Below are 20,061 nucleotides of genomic sequence, written 5' to 3' on the forward strand. Positions count from 1 at the left end.
GAGTTCCCTCATGTACCACCCATCCTATGTTCCTTCTTGCCTTTAGGAGGTAGTATTCATCTCAGCTGGATTATTTTTTTCCTTCTGTGCACACGTACGTTCCTCCTTATCAGTGTGTTCTTAGTATTCTGTCTGTATAGGATTTAATAGTTTTAAACTTTCTGTTGCTATTCTGGGAGTATAGGGAGGTGTATTCTTATACAACATATTGTAATACGGATTAGACTTCACATTGGTTTATAAATTTAAAAATTGCATATGATCAGAACCGCCCTTGCAAATCTCATACTGCCCATCAACACAATGCAGTCCCATTCTACATCTCTTTAAACTTAAGTAAATTCAAATCTTCATGACTAGATGTAATTTTTTTTTTGAGAGACAGAAATGAGTATGCATAATTCTGGCAAATTCATCCAGTACTCCCCTCATTGAACACAGGACCCCAACTGAGTATGAGACCCAGGAAGTGTGACTACCATTTGTTTATTCCATGTCAGTTCCTGTGCGCCTCTCCCAGGGTGAACATTTTGCTACAGTGATTCTCATTTTGGTACTTAATATGGTTTTCATGCACAGAATGCAAAGTAGTGATAAATATATTCATTTCTATGTGTCTGTCTTTACAACTTTAGGGATTTTTCAAAGGTAGTTTTGATGATACTTCTTTTTTTTTTTTTTAATTTTATTTATTTGACACAGAGGGAGAGACAGCCAGAGAGGGAATACAAGCAGGTGGAGTGGGAGAGGGAGAAGCAGGCTTCCCGCCGAGCAGGGAGCCTGATGTGGGGCTTGATCCCAGGACCCTGGGATCATGACCGGAGCCGAAGGCAGACGCTCAACAACTGAGCCACCCAGGCACCCCTTGATACTTTTTCCTTTTTTTTAATCTTAGGCACTGATGTTAGAGCTCATCCCTGTTTATATGCTTTTGTATATATAACTCTATACTTCATTATGTATGTATGAATATAGAATGTAGTTAGCTTTATTGTGGTTATGTACATATGTTTAAACACTTAGATTTAGCCTGACAAAAATCTTACCTATGTGAGGCACACAGAAACATGTGGGGACAACAGATCCAGATTTTTTGTGGAGGCATATGTTCTTATTTATTAGAATTGCAGGCAGAATTTCTCTTTTCTTTTTCCAAGTTTAAATACTTGATTTCAGTAAGTATAATGCTTGTATTGCCTTAGCTTCCCTGTATTCCTTGTTTCCATTTTGTGACAGCAGCCTTATCTCCCTGGTAGTAAATTACCCTGGTCAATACAGCGATCCTCATTTCGGTCTGCTTTGAAAGTCTTGAAAAACTTGATACAGCTTCATTACAATTTCAGTTTCCAGTTCTTCACCTTTCCCTAGTAGACATTTCTCCCCTGTATACCACAAATCCCAACTCAGTAGTACATAGACTCATGGGAATAAGAAACAAAATATTTACAAATGTGTGAGAAAGGCATCCTTAGGAGGGCCCCTCTCTCCCCTCTGTCTCTTGGTATCTACAGCTAGTAGAGTGACAGTGCCATCCATATATTGATTTCTTGTTTAGAGCGTGTATTCTTCAGAATAATGCCAGCTGGTTTACATGCTAGTATAAGGTAAAACTCCTAGACATCACTTTTTTGCTTAAGGTGTTTTGTTTTTTGTTTTGTTTTTTAATGCTGTGAAGTAATTTCCTTAGCCAGAATCTGTGTTGGTAAAACCACAATTACCGTATTAGCAGAGGCATGTTGTACAGCTATGGCAAATCCAAATTCCATCAAGGATAAATTGTTACTACCTCTGTGATGAGACAAGGCAAATACAGGCATGGATGTTTGGTGCCTTCTGATAAATATGGTATTGCTCCCCACCCCCATCCCAGTCTACAGAGAAGAATTTTGTCTAGATACTCAGTCTAGGAATGTAACAGTAACACAGTTATGTAGTAAATATTATACCTGCCCAGGAATTACTACAAGTACGTAATTAATATGACATCTATATAATTAATAAAGGGTGGTAGAGACAGTTCGATAAATATAAATCTTCTTAAATGCCATGGCATTGGAATAAATATGGATACTATAGAATTTGTATTAGAACAAAGCAAGCTAGAATGGATATTGTACTGCTTTTTTTTAATAACTTGATTATACTTCACTTTGAATTTAAAAAGAATGTTGACTCATTCTATAATATTCTCTCTCTCTCTTTCTTAATTCCTCTTCATCCTGTTTAACATCTCTCTGTCCTCCCCCCGCCCTACCCTTTGGCTATCTTAACCTGTTCATCTCACTGTCTTTCCCTGGTTCTGTTTTATCTTTCGCTTCACTTGTTGGAGAGTTTCTATCCAGAGATAATGTAGTATCTATGGTTAAAAACCAGTGAAGAGTTGTAGAGTTCAAAATCCCCTTCCTTTAGATTATGGGAGGTTAAAATATGACAGTATTTCTGGGTAATGGGTAAGTGATTTTTACCAAAAAGAAAAAAAAAAATCCAGAAAGTGAAGTGTTAGTCACATCCTTCCCCCTCCCCCGATCTTGCTTCCACTTGTATAATATCTTTTATTTTTGTTAGGTTGAAACTCCATTGGAAGAAGCTATTAAATTTTTAACACCGTTGAAGAACTTGGTGAAGAACAAGATAGAAACGCATCTTTTTGCCTTTGAGATTTACTTTAGGAAAGGTAGGCAATTAGGGTATAGTGGCCCTGATAAAATTGATCACTGTTATTTCTTAGATGTAGTCACCCAAATCCAATAGTCTCACCACTGTAGGATTTTTTCCCAATGTAGCTTCTCACAGAAATGCCTTTTATATGTACAAGATATTGTGGGGAGGTATAATGATACTATTATCTCTCCTAGGACATTAAAATCAATGATAGATATTCATACATAACTAAGATTAAGGTCAAATATAGTAGTTACCATGTACGGGTGTGAATAAAATTAGTTAATGATAACAGAGGTTTGATTAGTGCCTGATACAAAGGGAGCATTGAATAAATGTTGGTTATTATTAGCTATTATTAGAAGGTGTGGTGCTTAAGTATCTTGAAAGATGGATCATATTTCTAAAAGAAAAGTTGCATAGAAAGGAAGAGGATGCATTAAGAAAACACAAGTATGCTTAAATAATGTTGAGGTTGTCTATATTGCCAGAGTCAGGTAAAAGATAATGGAAGGTCTTGGTTGTCTTGTTTAGATTGCCTAAGCTACATATAGATACTAAGACTTTGTGGTATTGAATTGCTGTAATTCAGGTGGTTCATTGAAAAAAAAAAATGTATCATTAAGGTGATGCATATTGAAGGGAAGAGAAATTGGTTAGTAAGATCTGACAGAAGGTTGTTGCTCCAAGCAGTGTAACTGTTCTAAAAGTGTTGAATAAAATGGTACCTCTGTAGAGTATCCATTAAAAAATCATGTTTATCCAAAGTAATTAATAATGTCAGGTAAAGGTTGCTATATAGCATTGCTTGGAAATAGGACACAAAAACTATAGTTTAATTTTTATTAAGATATTTACATGGGTATGTAAGATAGCAAAAGGGCCAGGAAGAAATAGATCAAAAAATAACCGATGGTCTCTTGATGGATTTGAGTGATTACAATGGTTTCCATTATATTTCTGTTTTCCAAAATGATTGTGTTATAATTTGGAAAAGAAGTTTAATAAATAGTCCAGTAATTTCTTTTAAAGAAAAGTTAATACAACTCCCCTTTTTCTTTCTTTCTTTCTTTCTTTCTTTTTTTTTTATTTAGAGAGAGCGTGGGAGCAGTTGGGGGGGGCTGGGGGGAGTGAGGGAGAGAGAATCTTAAGCAGGCTCCACAAGTGGAGCTCATTGATCATAACCTGAGCCAAAATCAAGAGTCAGACCTTAACCGACTAAGCCACCCAGATGCCCCAATACAACAAATCTTCTTAAATGGAATCCTGAAGTATAAAAAAGCTGTTCTGCTTAAAGTGGGGAAAGGCAATCTAAATTCCTTACAATTGGCTTAGTTGTGTTCTAACCTCTCAAGGGCTCTTCAGCATTTGGAATTCACTGTAGTCGTGTGAAATGGGTAGTAACAAAGAGTATGGCAGTATTTTTAGCTTTCTGAGTGTTGGAGTAAGGGAAAAAGAAATGTCAGAGGAGCCTGGAGTTTTGAATTTTGTTATTTGGAGAATGGTACCAAATTAGGGAAGTCTTAACAAAGAGGTGGTTTTAGATGGGACTTAATCAGGTGACATTTCCATTCAACAGGTGGCAACACTACTGAAGCTTGGGAAACATGGGGGTGTGAGTGTGAGGATAATATGGAAAGATACTAGAAATCACTGAAAACATAACCTTGGTGAATATTGTACCTTTTGAGGAGGAAGAGGAACCAGGTGACTGATTAGGAGAGGACACTCAAGTAGGAGGGAAACCATTTCACGTGAATGTCTCAAAATCCAAGAAAGGAGCTAGTTTGAAGTATAAACAATGAAGTTTTATAAGTAGTGCAGAAAATCTCTTTATTTTTATTAAAGGAGGTTAAGAAATGAAATGGCTTCAAATTTTGTTTATATGGCATTAGTTCAAATATTGTTGAATGCTATCTAAATTTTTTGTACTTCATAAAATATTTTTTTCTTAAAAACATTTTTTCTTAAGGAATGTTGTATGGAAAATATTAGCTAATGTTGCTAATCTGAGGAAATCATTTGCTTCACTCATGTTGCAGTTCAGATGTGATTGACTCTAAATTAGTTTCTCTATTTGTAATTCTCTTAAATTAGTCCTCCAAGAGGGCAGCTTATTTTATCAAATGATCAAAATATTATCTTACTTTTTCTTTTTATAGAAAAGTTTCTTTTGATGCTACAATCAGTAAAGAGGGCATTTGCTATTGATTCTAGTCATCCCTGGCTTCATGAGTGTATGATTCGACTCTTTAGTACTGGTATGTTTTTTTGTTTTACATTACTTAAGTATTTGATTACAGTAGTTGATAGTGACTGTATAAGTAATCTATATAAGTTTGTCATAAACTCAGATCATTTTAAAGCTGTTACATTTTAAATTAGCTAAGGGGAAAAGCAGGGTTCTTTTCTTTGTGATGAAGGTCTTTAAGGCTAGAAATGTTATTTGATTTTGATACAGAATTGTTCAGTCCGAATATTTGAGAATCACCTTTGTTTCTGTTTCTAAAAAGTTACATGTGTGTTGAAATTTTGAATCATACTCATTGTGTAAAGCTTTTTAATAAATTCTTCTAAAATTGAAAAATCTCTGAAATTGACTAGCTATCTCCTTATTTATCTGTCTTCAGAATTCTTGGAGTCATAAAAGTTTTGTTACTAAATACAGATTTAAAAGAACTTTAAGGCAATCACTACTTTTCAAATATTTTCATAGTAAGATCCATATGTTACTTTTAATGTGAAGTAGAACTACAGAATTTTAGAGTGTAAAAGGTGGAATTTTATGCTAATTATTTTTCATTTTATAGTTGAGAAATCTAGGACCTTAAAAGATTAAATGACTTATTCAGGGTAACACAAATAATTAGTAATGAAGCAGGAATGATAGCTCAGGTTTTCATATTGTTCTTTCTACTACAAGACCTTTAAATTTAAAGTACTCCTGTAGTCAAGTGGTGGTGGTGTTTTGATTTTTAAGTGGCTCTTCGGAGAGGGGATATTGAATCTTTAATAGAACAATCTGCAAATACTGTTAAATTACCTATCTCATTGCTGAACACTCAGCCACATATGAATCCATACATATCTAAATAATGAGATTAAAACAGGCATCCCAGTCTTTTGAAAACTGCTAAATTGTCCTGATTAAGACCATTGTTTTGACTTCTAAGAAAAAGTAAAACCTTACTTAATTTATATTTATGCTTGTCAAAAAAAGATTCCTGTTATAGATACTAGAGATGTTTTTCAGTGTCTTAAATTATGGAAGTAATAAATAACCACCTTATAGAAAATAGAAGAAAGAATTGCTATATTTAGAGAAAATAAAAAAATTTGTTTCTCGTCTTTATGTATTCTTTTTGAAATTGTGAGTCAGAAAATGAAGGCCAGGAGTAATGGTCTTAAATCCTTTCTTGGTTAGGATGGAGTGCACTTAAGCTGTTTTCAAAATTAAAATACACACTTTATTTTGTATAATCAACTCTTTCCTAAAAGGTAGTAAAATAATACATATAAATCCTCTGGATTTGGAGATTTCCCTTTGAAATAGGAATTAAAAGTGGCATATCTAAATATATTTGCTTATAGTATGGGTGTGGATTGATGAACATACAACTGTTTCCTTGGAACAGTTGTTTCAGGAATTAAAATGCTCACGGACTTCAGAAGAACAAAGGCAGGATGGTCCTGATGTAAAGGTAGAATTATGTAGTGTCCCTTTCAGCTTTGCGCATTGCTCCAGATGTTTAGCTGACAGCATTGTCAGGAGTTACAAAGTAATCCTTATTTTGACTAAATTTAGGCAGTAAAGTAAAGTGATAATTTGGAGTGATAAAGATGCACGGTTCTTACCTTTGTTAAGAACAGGTGTGTACTGTATAGAGCTATTTGTGAAACTACAGAAGCACAGAGTTAGGGCATCTTTGATATACCCCACAGGGTTCCTTTAACTAATATATTTGGTACTTTAAAAAAATTAACTTTGAAGTAATTTTTCTTTTTTTCTTTTTTTTTTTTAAGATTTTTATTTGTTCATTTGACAGAGAGACAGCAAGAGAGGGAACACAAGCAGGGGGAGCGGGAGAGGGAGAAGCAGGCTTCCTGCTGAGCGGGGAGCCCGATGTGGGGCTCGATCCTAGGATCCTGGGATCATGACCTGAGCCGAAGGCAGATGCTTAACGACTGAGCCACTCAGGTGCCCCTGAAGTAATTTTTCAAGAACACATTTGTCATGTCAAGTTATATTGTACTAACTCCTTCTTTACAAAGAAATTCCCACAGTAACACCTTTCTGGGAGGTATGGGGATAAAAAGGAGCGCCAATACCTATTTTATTAATAATAGAAACTTCTCTAAATAAATATACTCATTTTAGTCTGGTTATGAGTACCCTCCATATCTTCAGAATGTTGTTATAGTACCAGTGTAATTAGTATCTGCTACATAAAGTAATTTACCAGATAGGTCATCTTCCTCTCCCCCTTTTAATTATGAAGATGATTTTCAAATTATTCTTTTTTTTTTTTTTTTAAGTTGTAGGACTTAGAGCAATTTAAACTACATTTCTGTTCAGTGCTAAGTAAAAGATAGGAGCTTTGGTATTCAGTTTTACTATTTGCTTACAATGCTTTTAAAATAACTGGTCATCTTGTTCTGCAGTGAATCTTTTGTCTTTTCCTCTCTCATTTGTACAAACTCCTTTCTTTTATCTGCAGATTATTTTTCTTCTGTACTTATGCATTTCTCTCCTAAAAACTTCATTAATACTCTCATTTACCTACTTCACTGTTTTGAGTGGTAATCACTTAGTAGGTTGTGCTTTAACCTAGTAGTGAGTAGTCTTTATCTCACACAAAATATGAGCATTTTCTACCCAAATTATTAACAAAAATGCCAGCTAGCCTAGGAACAAGGGAAATTCTTTTTGCTAAGAATCAGCCCCTTTTCAGTGCGACTTTTAAACCATTGATGATTACTAAATTAATTTAACCTGCAGTAAGCTAATAGCATGAACCAAACATTAATTTTAAGATGTCAAAAGACTCCAATCAAAAGCCTCTTAGAGAAGGTTTTATTACCCTTCCCTCAGTCAAGTATTACTTTTCCATGATTCACAAGACATTATTGTGTCAGAAGATAACAAGGAAGATAAATAGTCTGGGATTTTTTATTTTCCTGAGACTTCAATATTTTTTGTTAATCACTTTCAGAGGATTTTTAGATTGATCCCACAGCCCACTAGTCTTTAGCAATAAAAGCTTATCTAATAGACCTGTGACATTTGAGGTTGCTCCGTTCCTTAAAGATACAGGTAAAATTGCATTCTGTAGAGTTCCATGCAGCATCCTGAGTTACACTGCAGCAGATTTTTTGTTGTTGTTGTAATTAGTTAGTATCTTCCTAGAAATTACAGTTCCAATCTACATAATGTAGGGGAGCAAACAGAGTCAGCCTCTAACATTTTGTGATTTAGTGAGGAAATGTTTTTGGAAGTAGCTATTAGTGGAAGTTAGGAGTTACATAAATATTTCCTTTTTATATATCCTGTGTGTGTATATATATATATATATTTGTTTTTAATTGTGTGGGCTTTTTTTTTTTTAAAGCAGTTTGATTTTTCTGGGGAGATGGTTTTAATCTGAGGAAAACAAATTTAATAAAGGTAATAAAAAACATGAAAAGCTTAGCTTCCACCTATAACCAACTCTAATGTAACTATACAGTTACTTTCCCATCTACATATAGTGTCCGGAAAGCACTTCATGGAAACCAACAAGGCTTGTGGAAATAACATATTTTATAGAAAACCTGTGGTTTTGACATAATGTTCATTGTAATTGGCTGTAATCTATTTTACCAACTTTTCTTTCAGTTCTCTCTGCACTCCTGCCTCCCCTGAAAAACAAATACTAATAAATTGCAAAAGCCAAGTTGAAAGTACAGCTGTAATGGAGGTTAAGCTAAATTCTTTAATAACTCATTTAATTGGGAAAAAAAAACACACCTCATTTAATTGAACCACTCAATTCTATAGAATGATAGAGGAAATGTTATTTAACCAACAAAGGGCATATCAATCAATTATTCAGGTACATAATAATTATGTGTAGAATATTTCATACAGATGTTTACTACTCAAGAGTTCAGTGTTTTTTAAACTTAGGGTAGTGATCCATTGGGGAGATAATGAAGGCAGTTTAGTGAGTCATTACTACCATTTGAAAATGTAAAATAGAATAGAGTAGAAAATAACAGAATGCGTAGCACAAAGTTAGGGTTAGTGTTCTGTGCAACTTTTGCTTCACATGAGTTATGTATATATAGGATACATATTCATCAGTACAGCATTTGAAAGTGACCACCATGGTTCCCAACCATAATTAACAATTTATCAAATTATATATTTAGCTATTATATAATTAGCTCTTTTATATATAACTTTTCCTTACTGTGATCATTTTAGGTTGGGTATTTCCTCAATTTTACAGATCAAGAAGTAAGTTCAGAGAGGTTGTGACTTGTCCAAGCCTAGATCCATACCCAGGTCTGTCTGGCTCAAAGCTTCAGACTGTCTCTCTATACCAAAATAATAATGAAAAAAAAAAAAAAAAGCATACTAAAATTCAGTCCAGAGAGCTTCGGGGGTCAGCTTTTCCATCTCTAAATCCCAAGCTCTGGGAATATGATTACTAGCATGTATTCCTTACAGGAAAATACTTTGGTGGTCCTTTGGAATTTACTATATAGTGATAACTCAGTTTACATAGCCCCTGCAAATAAAGGTCAATGAAGTCAATCATGTTTTCTTTTAAAATTGATAAATTTTGTAATGCCTTACTTGGGTATAGAAGATGGAGGTGAGGAAAATTCTGTTTTCTTCAGCACTGCATAATTACTGTGACAGTATTTATCAGGTAGGTGTCATCAAAGCCCCTAGTTTACAGACTTGATTTAAAGTTGAGGGGGGCAGCCCCTAGGGGCTTAGAAGGCTACAGAATTAACATCTTTCATTATCTGTTTTGCTTTTTTTTTTTTTTCCCCTGAAAATGCATCGTTTATCAATGAAATGTCTTTGAATGCCGGTAGAAAATCATTAGATTATTCTGCTGACACACATTCTTTACATTTATATAATAAGCTCTTTAAATGTTGAATTATAAGTAGGTTCATCTAGTTTTTGCATATAATTATTTCATTGTACTCTTCAAGTAAATAATTTTTTTAACTTCTGCAAACTGTATCAGAGTATCTACTAATTGAGTTTGTTTTTAATTTGTTCAGCAGTGTGTGAAAGTAAAGATTTACCTGATACAGTTAGAACAGTATTAAAACAAGAAATGAATCGTCTTTTTGGAGCAACAAATCCAAAGAATTTTAATGAAACTTTTCTGAAAAGGAATTCTGATTCATTGCCACACAGATTATCAGGTAATCACTTTATTTTCTTTTTATCTTAGCCTTCTAAAACAATTTCAGTTTTTATCTTAATGGATCAGTGACAAGGTTACACATTTCTCACATGGAAGAGGCATTGTGATTATCTCACATTTTGATCTTATGAAAATAGGCAGCTTAAATATGCTTCCTATAAATTTTTAAATTTCTTAGACAAAATTATTACTGTGAAACAAGGTCAGTAGTTTCTCCTGGTTCAGCATAGTCTTTACGACAAAGCAAGTATACTGCATGTAGCTGTATATTACATATCATGAAGGAGGGAGGAGCTTTCTATTTTTTTTCTTTCTCCCTTCAACATGCTCTTAAAATTCACTTGGATGTGACCATCATCATCTATTTCTCATGCTTATGTAAGATATTAAACTGAACAGTGCAAAGCACCTGAAACCATTTCACAGGCAGGGGTCTGTGCTAGCAGTCCAAAGCCTGGATTTGATGGGACCATGTGGGTAGTGCTTTAGTAGGATGCTTTTAGAATACCTGGCTAAGAAGCCCAGCAGCTTTGTATGCCTTTGTGGAATTCTGAATTCAGCTTTTTGGCTCATACCATCAAGGTTGGGTATCTCCCTCCTCCCACATCCTCACCCCAACCACATTTAGTGGAGTATTCCCCTCAGTCCCAAATTATGTTCATTTTAGAAAGAAGAAAACTATCCATGGTCCCACTACACAAAGACAACTATTATTAGAATATTTTATTTCTTCATAGTTTTTTTTACTTTAATCGTAGTTAGGCTATTTTTGGTCTATCCTCTCAGGGTTTTTTATTTTTTTAAACAGTGTTTCAAATGGCTGTTCGCATTTTTCTAATAAAGTGCCATATATGTTACATTTATATTTGAATGGATGGAGGATAAGATGCTGGTTTTACTTTTAAATAAAAACAAATTTCCTTTTTTCTTCTCCTTTAGCTGCCAAAATGGTATATTATTTAGATCCTTCTAGTCAGAAGCGAGCTATAGAGTTGGCAACAACACTTGATGAATCCCTCACTAACAGAAACCTCCAGGTAAAGAGTTTCTCATAATCTCTATTAAGAATACCTGACTACTTTCAGTTTCTCTTTAAACGAAGAGAATAATTTTCATCAAATAATTGTTTTTGTTATTTATGTGTACTGTTTACCAAACAGTTATGAATCCATATCAGAAACTAACCTCATCTTAAATTTATTTAGGATTGTCTGTGTGTGCACACATACACAGCAGGCTCCTTGGCATTCAAGAACTAGTTCCACATCTATATTTTTTTCTAGAAATATGTTTTAGTAAAATCATGTATGTATTCCACAGTTAATTTTAGATTTCAGTTCATATCTGTGCATTTTTAAAAAAATACTTATTTTAGAGAGAGTGAGAGAGAGGGCGTGCATGAGTGGGGGGAGGGAGAATCCCAAGCAGACTCCCCACGCAGGGCAGCTCAGTCTCACCACCCCGAGATCCTGAACCGAGCCAAAATCAAGAGTCGGATGCCCATCCAACCAAGCCACGTAGGCGCCTCCATATCTGCATTTCTGAGCAAACAGTGGTCTCCAGGAAGATTTTTTTTTTTTAAGATTGATTTATTTACTGATTGAGAGAGTGCGCATGCGTGCATGCAGGAGGGCTTGGGAGGGGCAGAGGAAGAAGAGACTATTTAGCAGACTCATACTGAGCCCCATGCATGGCTGGATATCACCACCCTGAGATCATCACCTGAGCTGAAACCAAGAGTCAGTCGCTTAACTGCACCACAGGCACCTCCTCAGTGAAGATTCTGGCATATTGAAGATGTATATGCCAGGGGTCAAATTAAAACACTCATTTTATAACTTGCAATGTAACATGAGATTAAGTAGAGTAAAAGATATATGGGTGTGTTGCAAAATACAGATTCTAGTTTAGACTAAAAACAAAGGACATAGTGCTACTTCCTGTGATAATTGGCCAGATAAAATAAGCATTTGATATATTCCTTTAATAGCAAATGAAGGAAATATCTTCAAGAAACATTTGACTTGTTGATTGCTAATTAATACATCATTTAGATTAGAACATTTCTAGACTGGCGAAGGTGTTGGATATTATATGTCTGCAAACTACATAATGTTTTCCAAGTGAAAAGATAAAGAAATAAAACATGGGAAATGCAAGTCAACATGAAATATTTTCAGATAGAAGATATACTGAGGAGTTTGGTTGAAACAGTTACCAAGTTTTATGAACAAATTTTTCTTGCATGTATGCCCTTTGGTTTGAGACTTCCTTTCCTGCTTAGTTAGTGGAGAAACCTACAATTTGAATACAAGGGTGAAAAGCAATGTTTGATATTGCCAACTGTCTCTAAGCCTCTTAAAAAAAAACAAAACAAAACTGTAAAAGGTTTAAGTAACTGATGTTACCATAGAAATTTTGACATTTGTACACAGGGCCAGCCGGGGCTGAGGCAGGGTTGCAACCTAGGGTCGAGCACTTGCTCGGAGTGAGTGTGTCTTTAAATGCAGTACCCTACCACTTTGCTTGCCCAACATTAGTCCTGGCCCTGTTTATAAATTCATCCTTTTGTGTAAACCCTGCAATTCCAAAGAAGCTAATTCTTATGGAATGTATATGTGGGAGTTAAATGCTTTTGTGTATCTTAAATATGTACGTTTGCCTTTTGTTTAGAAAATCTGTGGATAATGAAATGTCTAATGAATTCACAGTAAAAACTTATTTTTTGACAACTTATAACATGACCTTTTCTCTTTCTTTAGACATGTATGGAGGTATTAGAAGCCTTGTGTGATGGTAGCCTAGGAGACTGTAAAGAAGCTGCTGAAGTTTATAGAGCAAATTGTCATAAGCTTTTCCCTTATGCTTTGGCTTTCATGCCTCCTGGATATGAAGAGGATATGAAGATCACAGTTAATGGAGATAGTTCTGCAGAAACTGAAGAACTGGCCAATGAAATTTGAACATCATTAAACAAGCAAATGGAATGACTTTGGACCATATCTAGTGTATAATATTTTTGTCACGCACCTGCTGCATTGCTCTAACTTACACAGAATGAGAAGAGTAAATGTTCTTGCCTTCAAATAGTGTTTTACGTTTTTTATCCTGCTGAAAAAGTATATATAAAATATCTAACATATTACAGGATATAGGTTCAGTTTCTTAAAAAATTAAAAGCTGCTAAAATTGAGGGATTAAAAAAAGATACCTTATTCTATTCCTACCTACCCACCCATGTTTTTTAACTAATTTATATAAAATCTGGAGGCTGTTACAGCTAACAAAGCAGGTGTGTGGCAGAAATATTACTTTAAAATTTGTCTTGTGAGATTTTACTATATCTCAGACAGCATAAACGCTGTTTTAGCACTGGATTCTTTCACTGAGCACAAAGAGTTGTTGGGGCTTTAGCATCTGACTGATTTTGTTACGGGGTTGATTCTGACCATAGGAAGTATGCAATGTGAATCACTATTTACAGAGAAACCTACAACAGATGCTTGATGTTGTAGAAGCTGGGACATATAGATACCAAGCAGAATTATAAGAAACCTAGAGGGTGTTCAATACGCTTGTTGTGTTTCCAAAATTCACTGTACATGATCAGTTTGGTGTTCTTGTACCACAGTTTTTAACTGAAGGAACCAGTTGGAACAATCTCAATTTTAACTAAAACTTGAAGAACTAAAATAGCAATGCAAACCTTTCAGCATTGTTTTTGGCCAAACTTGTTAAAACTGTAATGCAAGAACCAAATGCACTGTGATGTGGCACCAACTAATTAGCACGCATGAATTTTTTCACCCAAGAGTGAAAAAAGAAAATCTACCATGGCTTGAAGTTAAAGAGCAGAACTCCTGACTACCATTCTATGACTGATCAAGAGACTAATAGTTAAAAACCTCAGCAGGCCTTGTTCACGATATGCAGAAAAAAAGTGCTGCAGTTTAGATACCTCTGGAATTTTTCCACAGTGTCACAGGTTTGTAATACTTGAAGCCCTACATTTCTAAGAATATATTTCTTGCTCAGTTGTTTCAGGCAAGCCCAAGACTTTGTAATTTTTAAAGGGCCCAAGATTTTTTTTTTCAATAACAGACCAGCTTCTTTTTCCTGCAGTTACAGATGTAATTTCCTTTTTGTTGTCAAACATAAGGTACCAAATATGATGCAATAAATTGTTTTGAAAAACAGTTGTGTGAATATTTCAACTAATCTGTGTTGGGCTTCTGTGAAAACACACAGGTGGAAACAGAGGTGCAAGCCAGAGGCAATGTAATGTGCTGTACAGCTAGTGCCGAGGGGAGCGTTCAGGATGGGCCGAGGGCCGATGTCAGGGGAACTCCGTAATGCAGGGGTAGTGCCGTTCCTGCACTAAGATTTCATTGAGGGCTAGGATGGTGGCAGGTGAATGTAATTCCTAACTCATCATTTGAAAGGAAAGCTGAAAACTGCAATTTTGATGGAGAAAATGAGCCTTAAAATGTTAAACCTGTATACTGAGAACTGGCCTCAGGCTCAATATTCTCATTGCATTTGCAAGATTTAAGCAAATTAAGTAAAGTGAATCAGTTGTATATATAATTGACCTTTTTTTGTGGTACTTTTAGTTTATAGGACGTATATTCTAAAGGGAATTTTCAGGAGACCTTATCCTTCTACTGATTGAACAGTTGTGCTAAACTCAACCTTTCATAGTACGTGACCTGCATTCCGCGTCCCAGTCTAACGATTTAGTGATGTAAAGAGAAGTACAAACTGAACTCCAGTGCTTTGTTCTGTTTTCTTAACCGGCCCTGTCTCAGGAACATCTTAACAGATGGCAAAAAAACAAACTTTTTTTCAACTTCTCCTATGAGTGGCAACTGAAGTTCTTATTGTTGGGAAAGAACACTAGTGCTACCTCTGCCACTACTGAGGTGTTGGGAGGAGGCGCCAGCCATATACTAGGGGGTGTGTGTGTGAATTATGTTTAAACTCTACTGTATATTGAAATGGAATTCATATATTTGTCTTGATAATGTTCAAATGATGTAGATTGTCTTAGAATGAAAATTCGTAACTACTCAGAACTCCTGATGCAGATGCCACCGTGAGGAGCTGAATTCCTAACGTGTATATTGTACTCCAACCCAATTTTACTGGAACTATTGAATAAATATTTTATTTTCTTTCAGGTTTACTTGATAGTGGATACATTGTCTGGTGTCAGAGGACCTTGACAGGGTTCATTTTATGTCCAGACAGCACCCCTAAAACATTGTACTGTACTGTCTTGCTCTGAGTAGTATCAGCTGGGTCATCTCACATTTGCCTCATCACTCTATTAATTCCAAATGATACTGTGGGGGAAAACAGGGTTAGAAAAACAAGTGGGGAAGAAATGCAGTGATGTTGTATTCTAAACAAGTGCCTTATGTTTATTGCTGAGAACTGGTGTTATCAACCCTTTTCAGAAGAAAGGGTCCCTTGACCTGTATTAACATAGGAAAGTAAAGTTATTTTTGTTTTTCTTTATATTTACTACTCTTGTCATTTCTCATTTAAAAAACAAATTCTGACGAGGTTAGTTTACTCAGCTTTAATTAGATAGTTGAGTCCTACATTTTCAACATTTTTCTGTATTTATTATGCACAAAAATAAAGTGTGATCTATAATAGCATGGCTAAAAGTAGTCCCAATATTAGTGAATAGCTTTTCTGTGGGTTTTATCAGGCCCTTGTTTTCCAGTGATGTTTGTACTCCATGGTGTGTTGCTGTTAGAGCTGTGAAATGAAAGCTGTGATTGTAAGAGGAGGCCAGAAAAGTGTGGTCTAGTTTCAGGTAGGTGGTGATAAATTCAGGGAATTCTCTCTCCTGCACAATTTCTAGGAATATTCCAGTTGCCATGTGTAGCGTCTGGGAAAAGGTAAAAAGTGAAGTGTTAAATTTTCTTACGAGATACATATATACTTAGTAATTACTAGCCTTAAATTTTGAAATAACTCTTACTAAGAAATGAGTTCAAAGAAAGACTGACCTGTCAGATGGAAGGTAGTCTTCCTGTTCTAGCTCATGCGCCACTTTAAGTTACAGGCACGGTTTCTTGATGCCATCCAGCTATCGTCTAAACTTTGTTGAGTCCACTGCCAAAACTAAATTAAAAACAAAGTCACATGAAATGGCTGTATTGCCCCATAGGGAGCTGAAACCTTAAGTTTTGTTCCAATTTTGATGATTAGAAATCTCACTACTTGTAGCAATAAAACATTTTTGGAAAAGGTTATTGTTCTTTATTGAATTGCACTTTAACCTTTTTTAGTATGCAACCTACAGGGTGGATGTTAAAAGTATTGGTAGTGTGCAGGAGGTTCTGGAGAAAATGCTGACTTCAGTAAAGCAGAAGAGTATCTTACGTACTGTAGGTTACACAGCTGAGTTAACACTGCTGCCTCCATCAAGACCTACTCCTTTTATGATGACATAAAGATGGGCAGGCGGAAAGGGAGCAGTATGTGGTAGAAAGCGGGTCTTCAAGGTTTCTAGCCTCAGTTTATCCAGTTGCCTTTGAAATGACACCATCGTGGAATTGTAGCCAGAAGAAAAAATCAGTACTGTTTAAATTAGAACTTTTACTAAATTGTCAATGATAGTTAAGCTTGCAGTATTAATGTTCAGCGCTATAGAGTTCTAGATGCCAAAAACAGAATATAGACTTTGTTTCAAGGTGGCCTGTAAAGCAAAAGTAAAGTTGACATTTGGCAATCTAACAAAGACTGTAATGTAGTTCTTATATTTTTTATATTAGGCCTTGTGTCTATTTTAACAGTCTGTATTATTTCACACAAGTGGTACAATTCTTAAAAATAGTGATCTTGAATATGTGATAAAATTTTCCTGTGATATATAAAGATTCTGCTGTTGCTAAATCAAGTTGGTCTCAGTAAGTACAAACTATCCTCTTATTTAGAAACAGCATAGGAGCAAAGAGATTTTTGGAATATGATTTGGGTCCCCTGGCTTGCTTTCAGCTAGTAATTACATTTGCCGCCTTGTGCATTGTCTTTAACAAACAAGAAGCCTTTCTCCACACCATTCTGTTATCTTTCCAGTCTAGTTTCCTAATGGGCTTTTATGAACTTGCCACTTGTTTACTTCATCTGCAAGTTTATCAGGTCCATTGCCTAGTGCTTGATGCTTCATCACAATTGAGATAGGTGCTGGGTTTTCTAAAGTGTTTTTCCAAAACTCTATGTTTCTTCATTAATAATAATTAAATTACCTACCACTTTTTATCTTTCTTTCAAACTACTTATTTGCCTTCAAGTAGTCAGACTGCTGGTTGATATCTTTAAAAATGAAAAGGAAGCCATTTAAAGAAGTAAATAATAAACATCTCCCAGATCCTTTAAGTACTGAACTATGAAATACGAAATACTAATTCTTCCCTTCATTAACTTTTAATAAATTTACTATGCATTAATAACAGTAATAGAAGTATTCAGAAACATGTATTCAGCTAGCATTGTTTACTGTTAGCATAATTTGCTTAGATCTGATGTAGAGTATTCCCATTCATCATCTTGCGCCTCTGTTGGTCTTCAGGAATTTCCTCAAAATACCACAGATCCATTATATTTTACTTATGTTGAATACATTTCTCACATCTAATTCTTGTTTTTTTCCCTGTAGTTTGTCAATGGAATGGTTGTGACTGGCCTTGTAGGAAGCAGATGACTGGAGGACCATCCTCTTTTTCAGTTGCCTGTTCATTGTCGCATAAGTTGGCAGTGAATCTACTCATCCTTCATGTCTTTAGCAACCAGCCACCCAGGTAACATCACAGCCAGTGGAATTAAGTCACTACAGAGATTGGCATTCAGTAGTTGCTTTTCATCTTTCCAACACACACCAACCACCTACCTAGAAAGCTCTGTTATCTATAGCCTACTATCTCTACTTTGATTACAAGTAAGGAGACACTGGGGTAGGGTCTGCAATGGTCATTTCTAGACACATGATGTATAGCCAGTATTAATCACAACCAGAAGCTGTTGTCCATAGTTGATCTTTATTTAGGATAGGCAATTGAATCCTTTTATGTCATAAACTTAACCCTGTTTATTAAAATCCCAGGGGCTATTTAAAAAACAAACAACCCTCAATAGCTGGGCCTACCTGCAGAGATTCTGATTTGAATGATGTGGAGTCAGGCCCGGGCACGGGTCATCATCTCCTTTTCCCCGCACCCCCAGTGATTTTAAGGTGTATCCAAAGTCGAGGTCCACTGTCCTTGATGAAATTTAAAATATTTTATAGTACTGAGTTTTTTCCTTAGATTGAAGAAGCAAGCAACTGTGTAAATGCGAAAAGATTTAACTTTCCCCCATCTTACATTAAAGGGGAAGAACTTAGGTTTGAATTTTCCATCAAGAGCTTTCGGTTATTTTCAAAGTCCGTGGTTTTCCCTACTTAACCATGCTGCTGCTGTACTACTGGAGACGCTAGCATTCGAAGAAAAAAAAAGTCACTTCACAGTTTGGTTGGATGTCCTGGTAGCTTGTCTCCATTGAAGCAACTCATAAAACATAATTGCCATGGAGAGAGATGCTTGAGTTTTTGAGTGGATGAGTACCAAAGCAAAGCATAGGCTTTTAAATAAGAAGGGTGCTAGATCGTACTCCCTGGAAATCCATGCATCCCGAACCCCCAATCAAATACATGTCCCTAAAGGACTGCATTTTATATAAACAAGTGGGTTACTATTACAGATCTCGGATGTGAAAGGAACCATGATTCTTGGAAAGACAGAATTCAAAGCTAAATGTTGGCCTGTTAGTGTAGAACCTGGAAAGGAGATTTACATAATACACAATCCTATATCAAACTATAACCTGCTTTGTGAGATCTGTTGAAATAATATTCTGGGTAGATATCCCAAATCTATCCAATCTAGTGTTTTTCTATAGTAAAAAAGGAATAGTTTTATAGACAAGCCTCAATTCTGTCTAGCTTGTTCTTGGCTGGTTAAAGGATTTGATAAATGAGTCTGGTTTTAATACTGTTTGTCGCCATTCTTGAGTTCGTAGAGATGGATGATCTTCCCTCACCTTTACAAACTGGAAAATCTAAATTGTGTTAGTCTCTTCACATAGAAGCCTGGCCTTATGCGTTACTTTTCTCTGATCCTTGTGACTAAATGCCCACTTTGTGGCTTGGTACAATAGTGTGATGTAGTTGAGAACATAAGCTTTTAGGTGAGACAGAACTAGGTTTAACTCCTGGTTCAGGTCCCTTAGGCAAGATAATAGGAATTTCTAGTTCATAGTTGGAAGGATTAAGTAACATAGATACTGTGTAGAAAGTGATTAGCACAAGGCCTGACACATGGTAAGCATTCATTATACTCGTATTTGCAAAAGGATGTTCTTTTCTGTTTGTCAGTATTCGACTTGGTTATCCTTATTTGTTGACTGCAGTACATGGTGCCAGCATATTCAGGAAATAGTTTATAATCTTTTCCTAGATACTAACAGCTCAGTTTTTTTTGTTTTTTTCCCTAGTATTTTACTTCACACTTGGGAGAACTTTACATTGTTTTGCCTTTTCTCACAGTAGAGAAAACCACCTGTAATACCTCCATCCTTCAATGATCGTTTTGACATTCATGGAAACTTTTCACTAGTGTTATCGAACTTGACGGATTTCTTGATGCTACAGTTTAAAGTTATTTAGAAGATGTGGAATTAGGCCAGTCCCAGTGTCCTTCCTTCTATCTATCCAGTAGTTAATGAATGCCTACTACCCCCCAGGAATTGTGCTTCATATTGGGAATAGATGACATAGACCTTGGTCTCACATTTTTTACCGGCTAGTAAAGGAGACAGACAAATCAAGAAATGAGTGCAGCAGCAATTTATAAACCCCTAGAGTCAGTACTCATTTCTTTTTGGATGGACTAGGAAAGCTTGACAGAATATTCAC

The 20,061-nt window shown here is 35.5% G+C and overlaps 1 protein-coding gene across 2 annotated transcripts in view; it reads left to right on the forward strand.

Moving 5' to 3' along the window:
- NAA15 (N-alpha-acetyltransferase 15, NatA auxiliary subunit) overlaps window positions 1-15,614 on the forward strand; it is a 79,077-nt gene extending 63,463 nt beyond the window's left edge. The window contains exons 16-20 of one of the 2 annotated variants that reach the window (XM_032412871.1): window positions 2,566-2,674; window positions 4,824-4,922; window positions 9,949-10,092; window positions 11,034-11,131; window positions 12,857-15,614. In XM_032412871.1, coding sequence (XP_032268762.1) covers window positions 2,566-2,674; window positions 4,824-4,922; window positions 9,949-10,092; window positions 11,034-11,131; window positions 12,857-13,057 — 651 coding nt within the window. In that variant the 3' untranslated portion in view covers window positions 13,058-15,614. Of the gene's footprint in view, window positions 1-2,565; window positions 2,675-4,823; window positions 4,923-9,945; window positions 10,093-11,033; window positions 11,132-12,856 lie in introns of both variants that reach the window. The other variant, XM_032412870.1, reaches the window with a different exon arrangement.
- The last annotated feature ends 4,447 nt before the right edge of the window (window positions 15,615-20,061 follow it).

The sequence above is a fragment of the Phoca vitulina genome, unplaced genomic scaffold (assembly GCF_004348235.1).
Source record: "Phoca vitulina isolate PV1807 unplaced genomic scaffold, GSC_HSeal_1.0 scaffold14, whole genome shotgun sequence".
Taxonomy (NCBI): domain Eukaryota; kingdom Metazoa; phylum Chordata; class Mammalia; order Carnivora; family Phocidae; genus Phoca; species Phoca vitulina.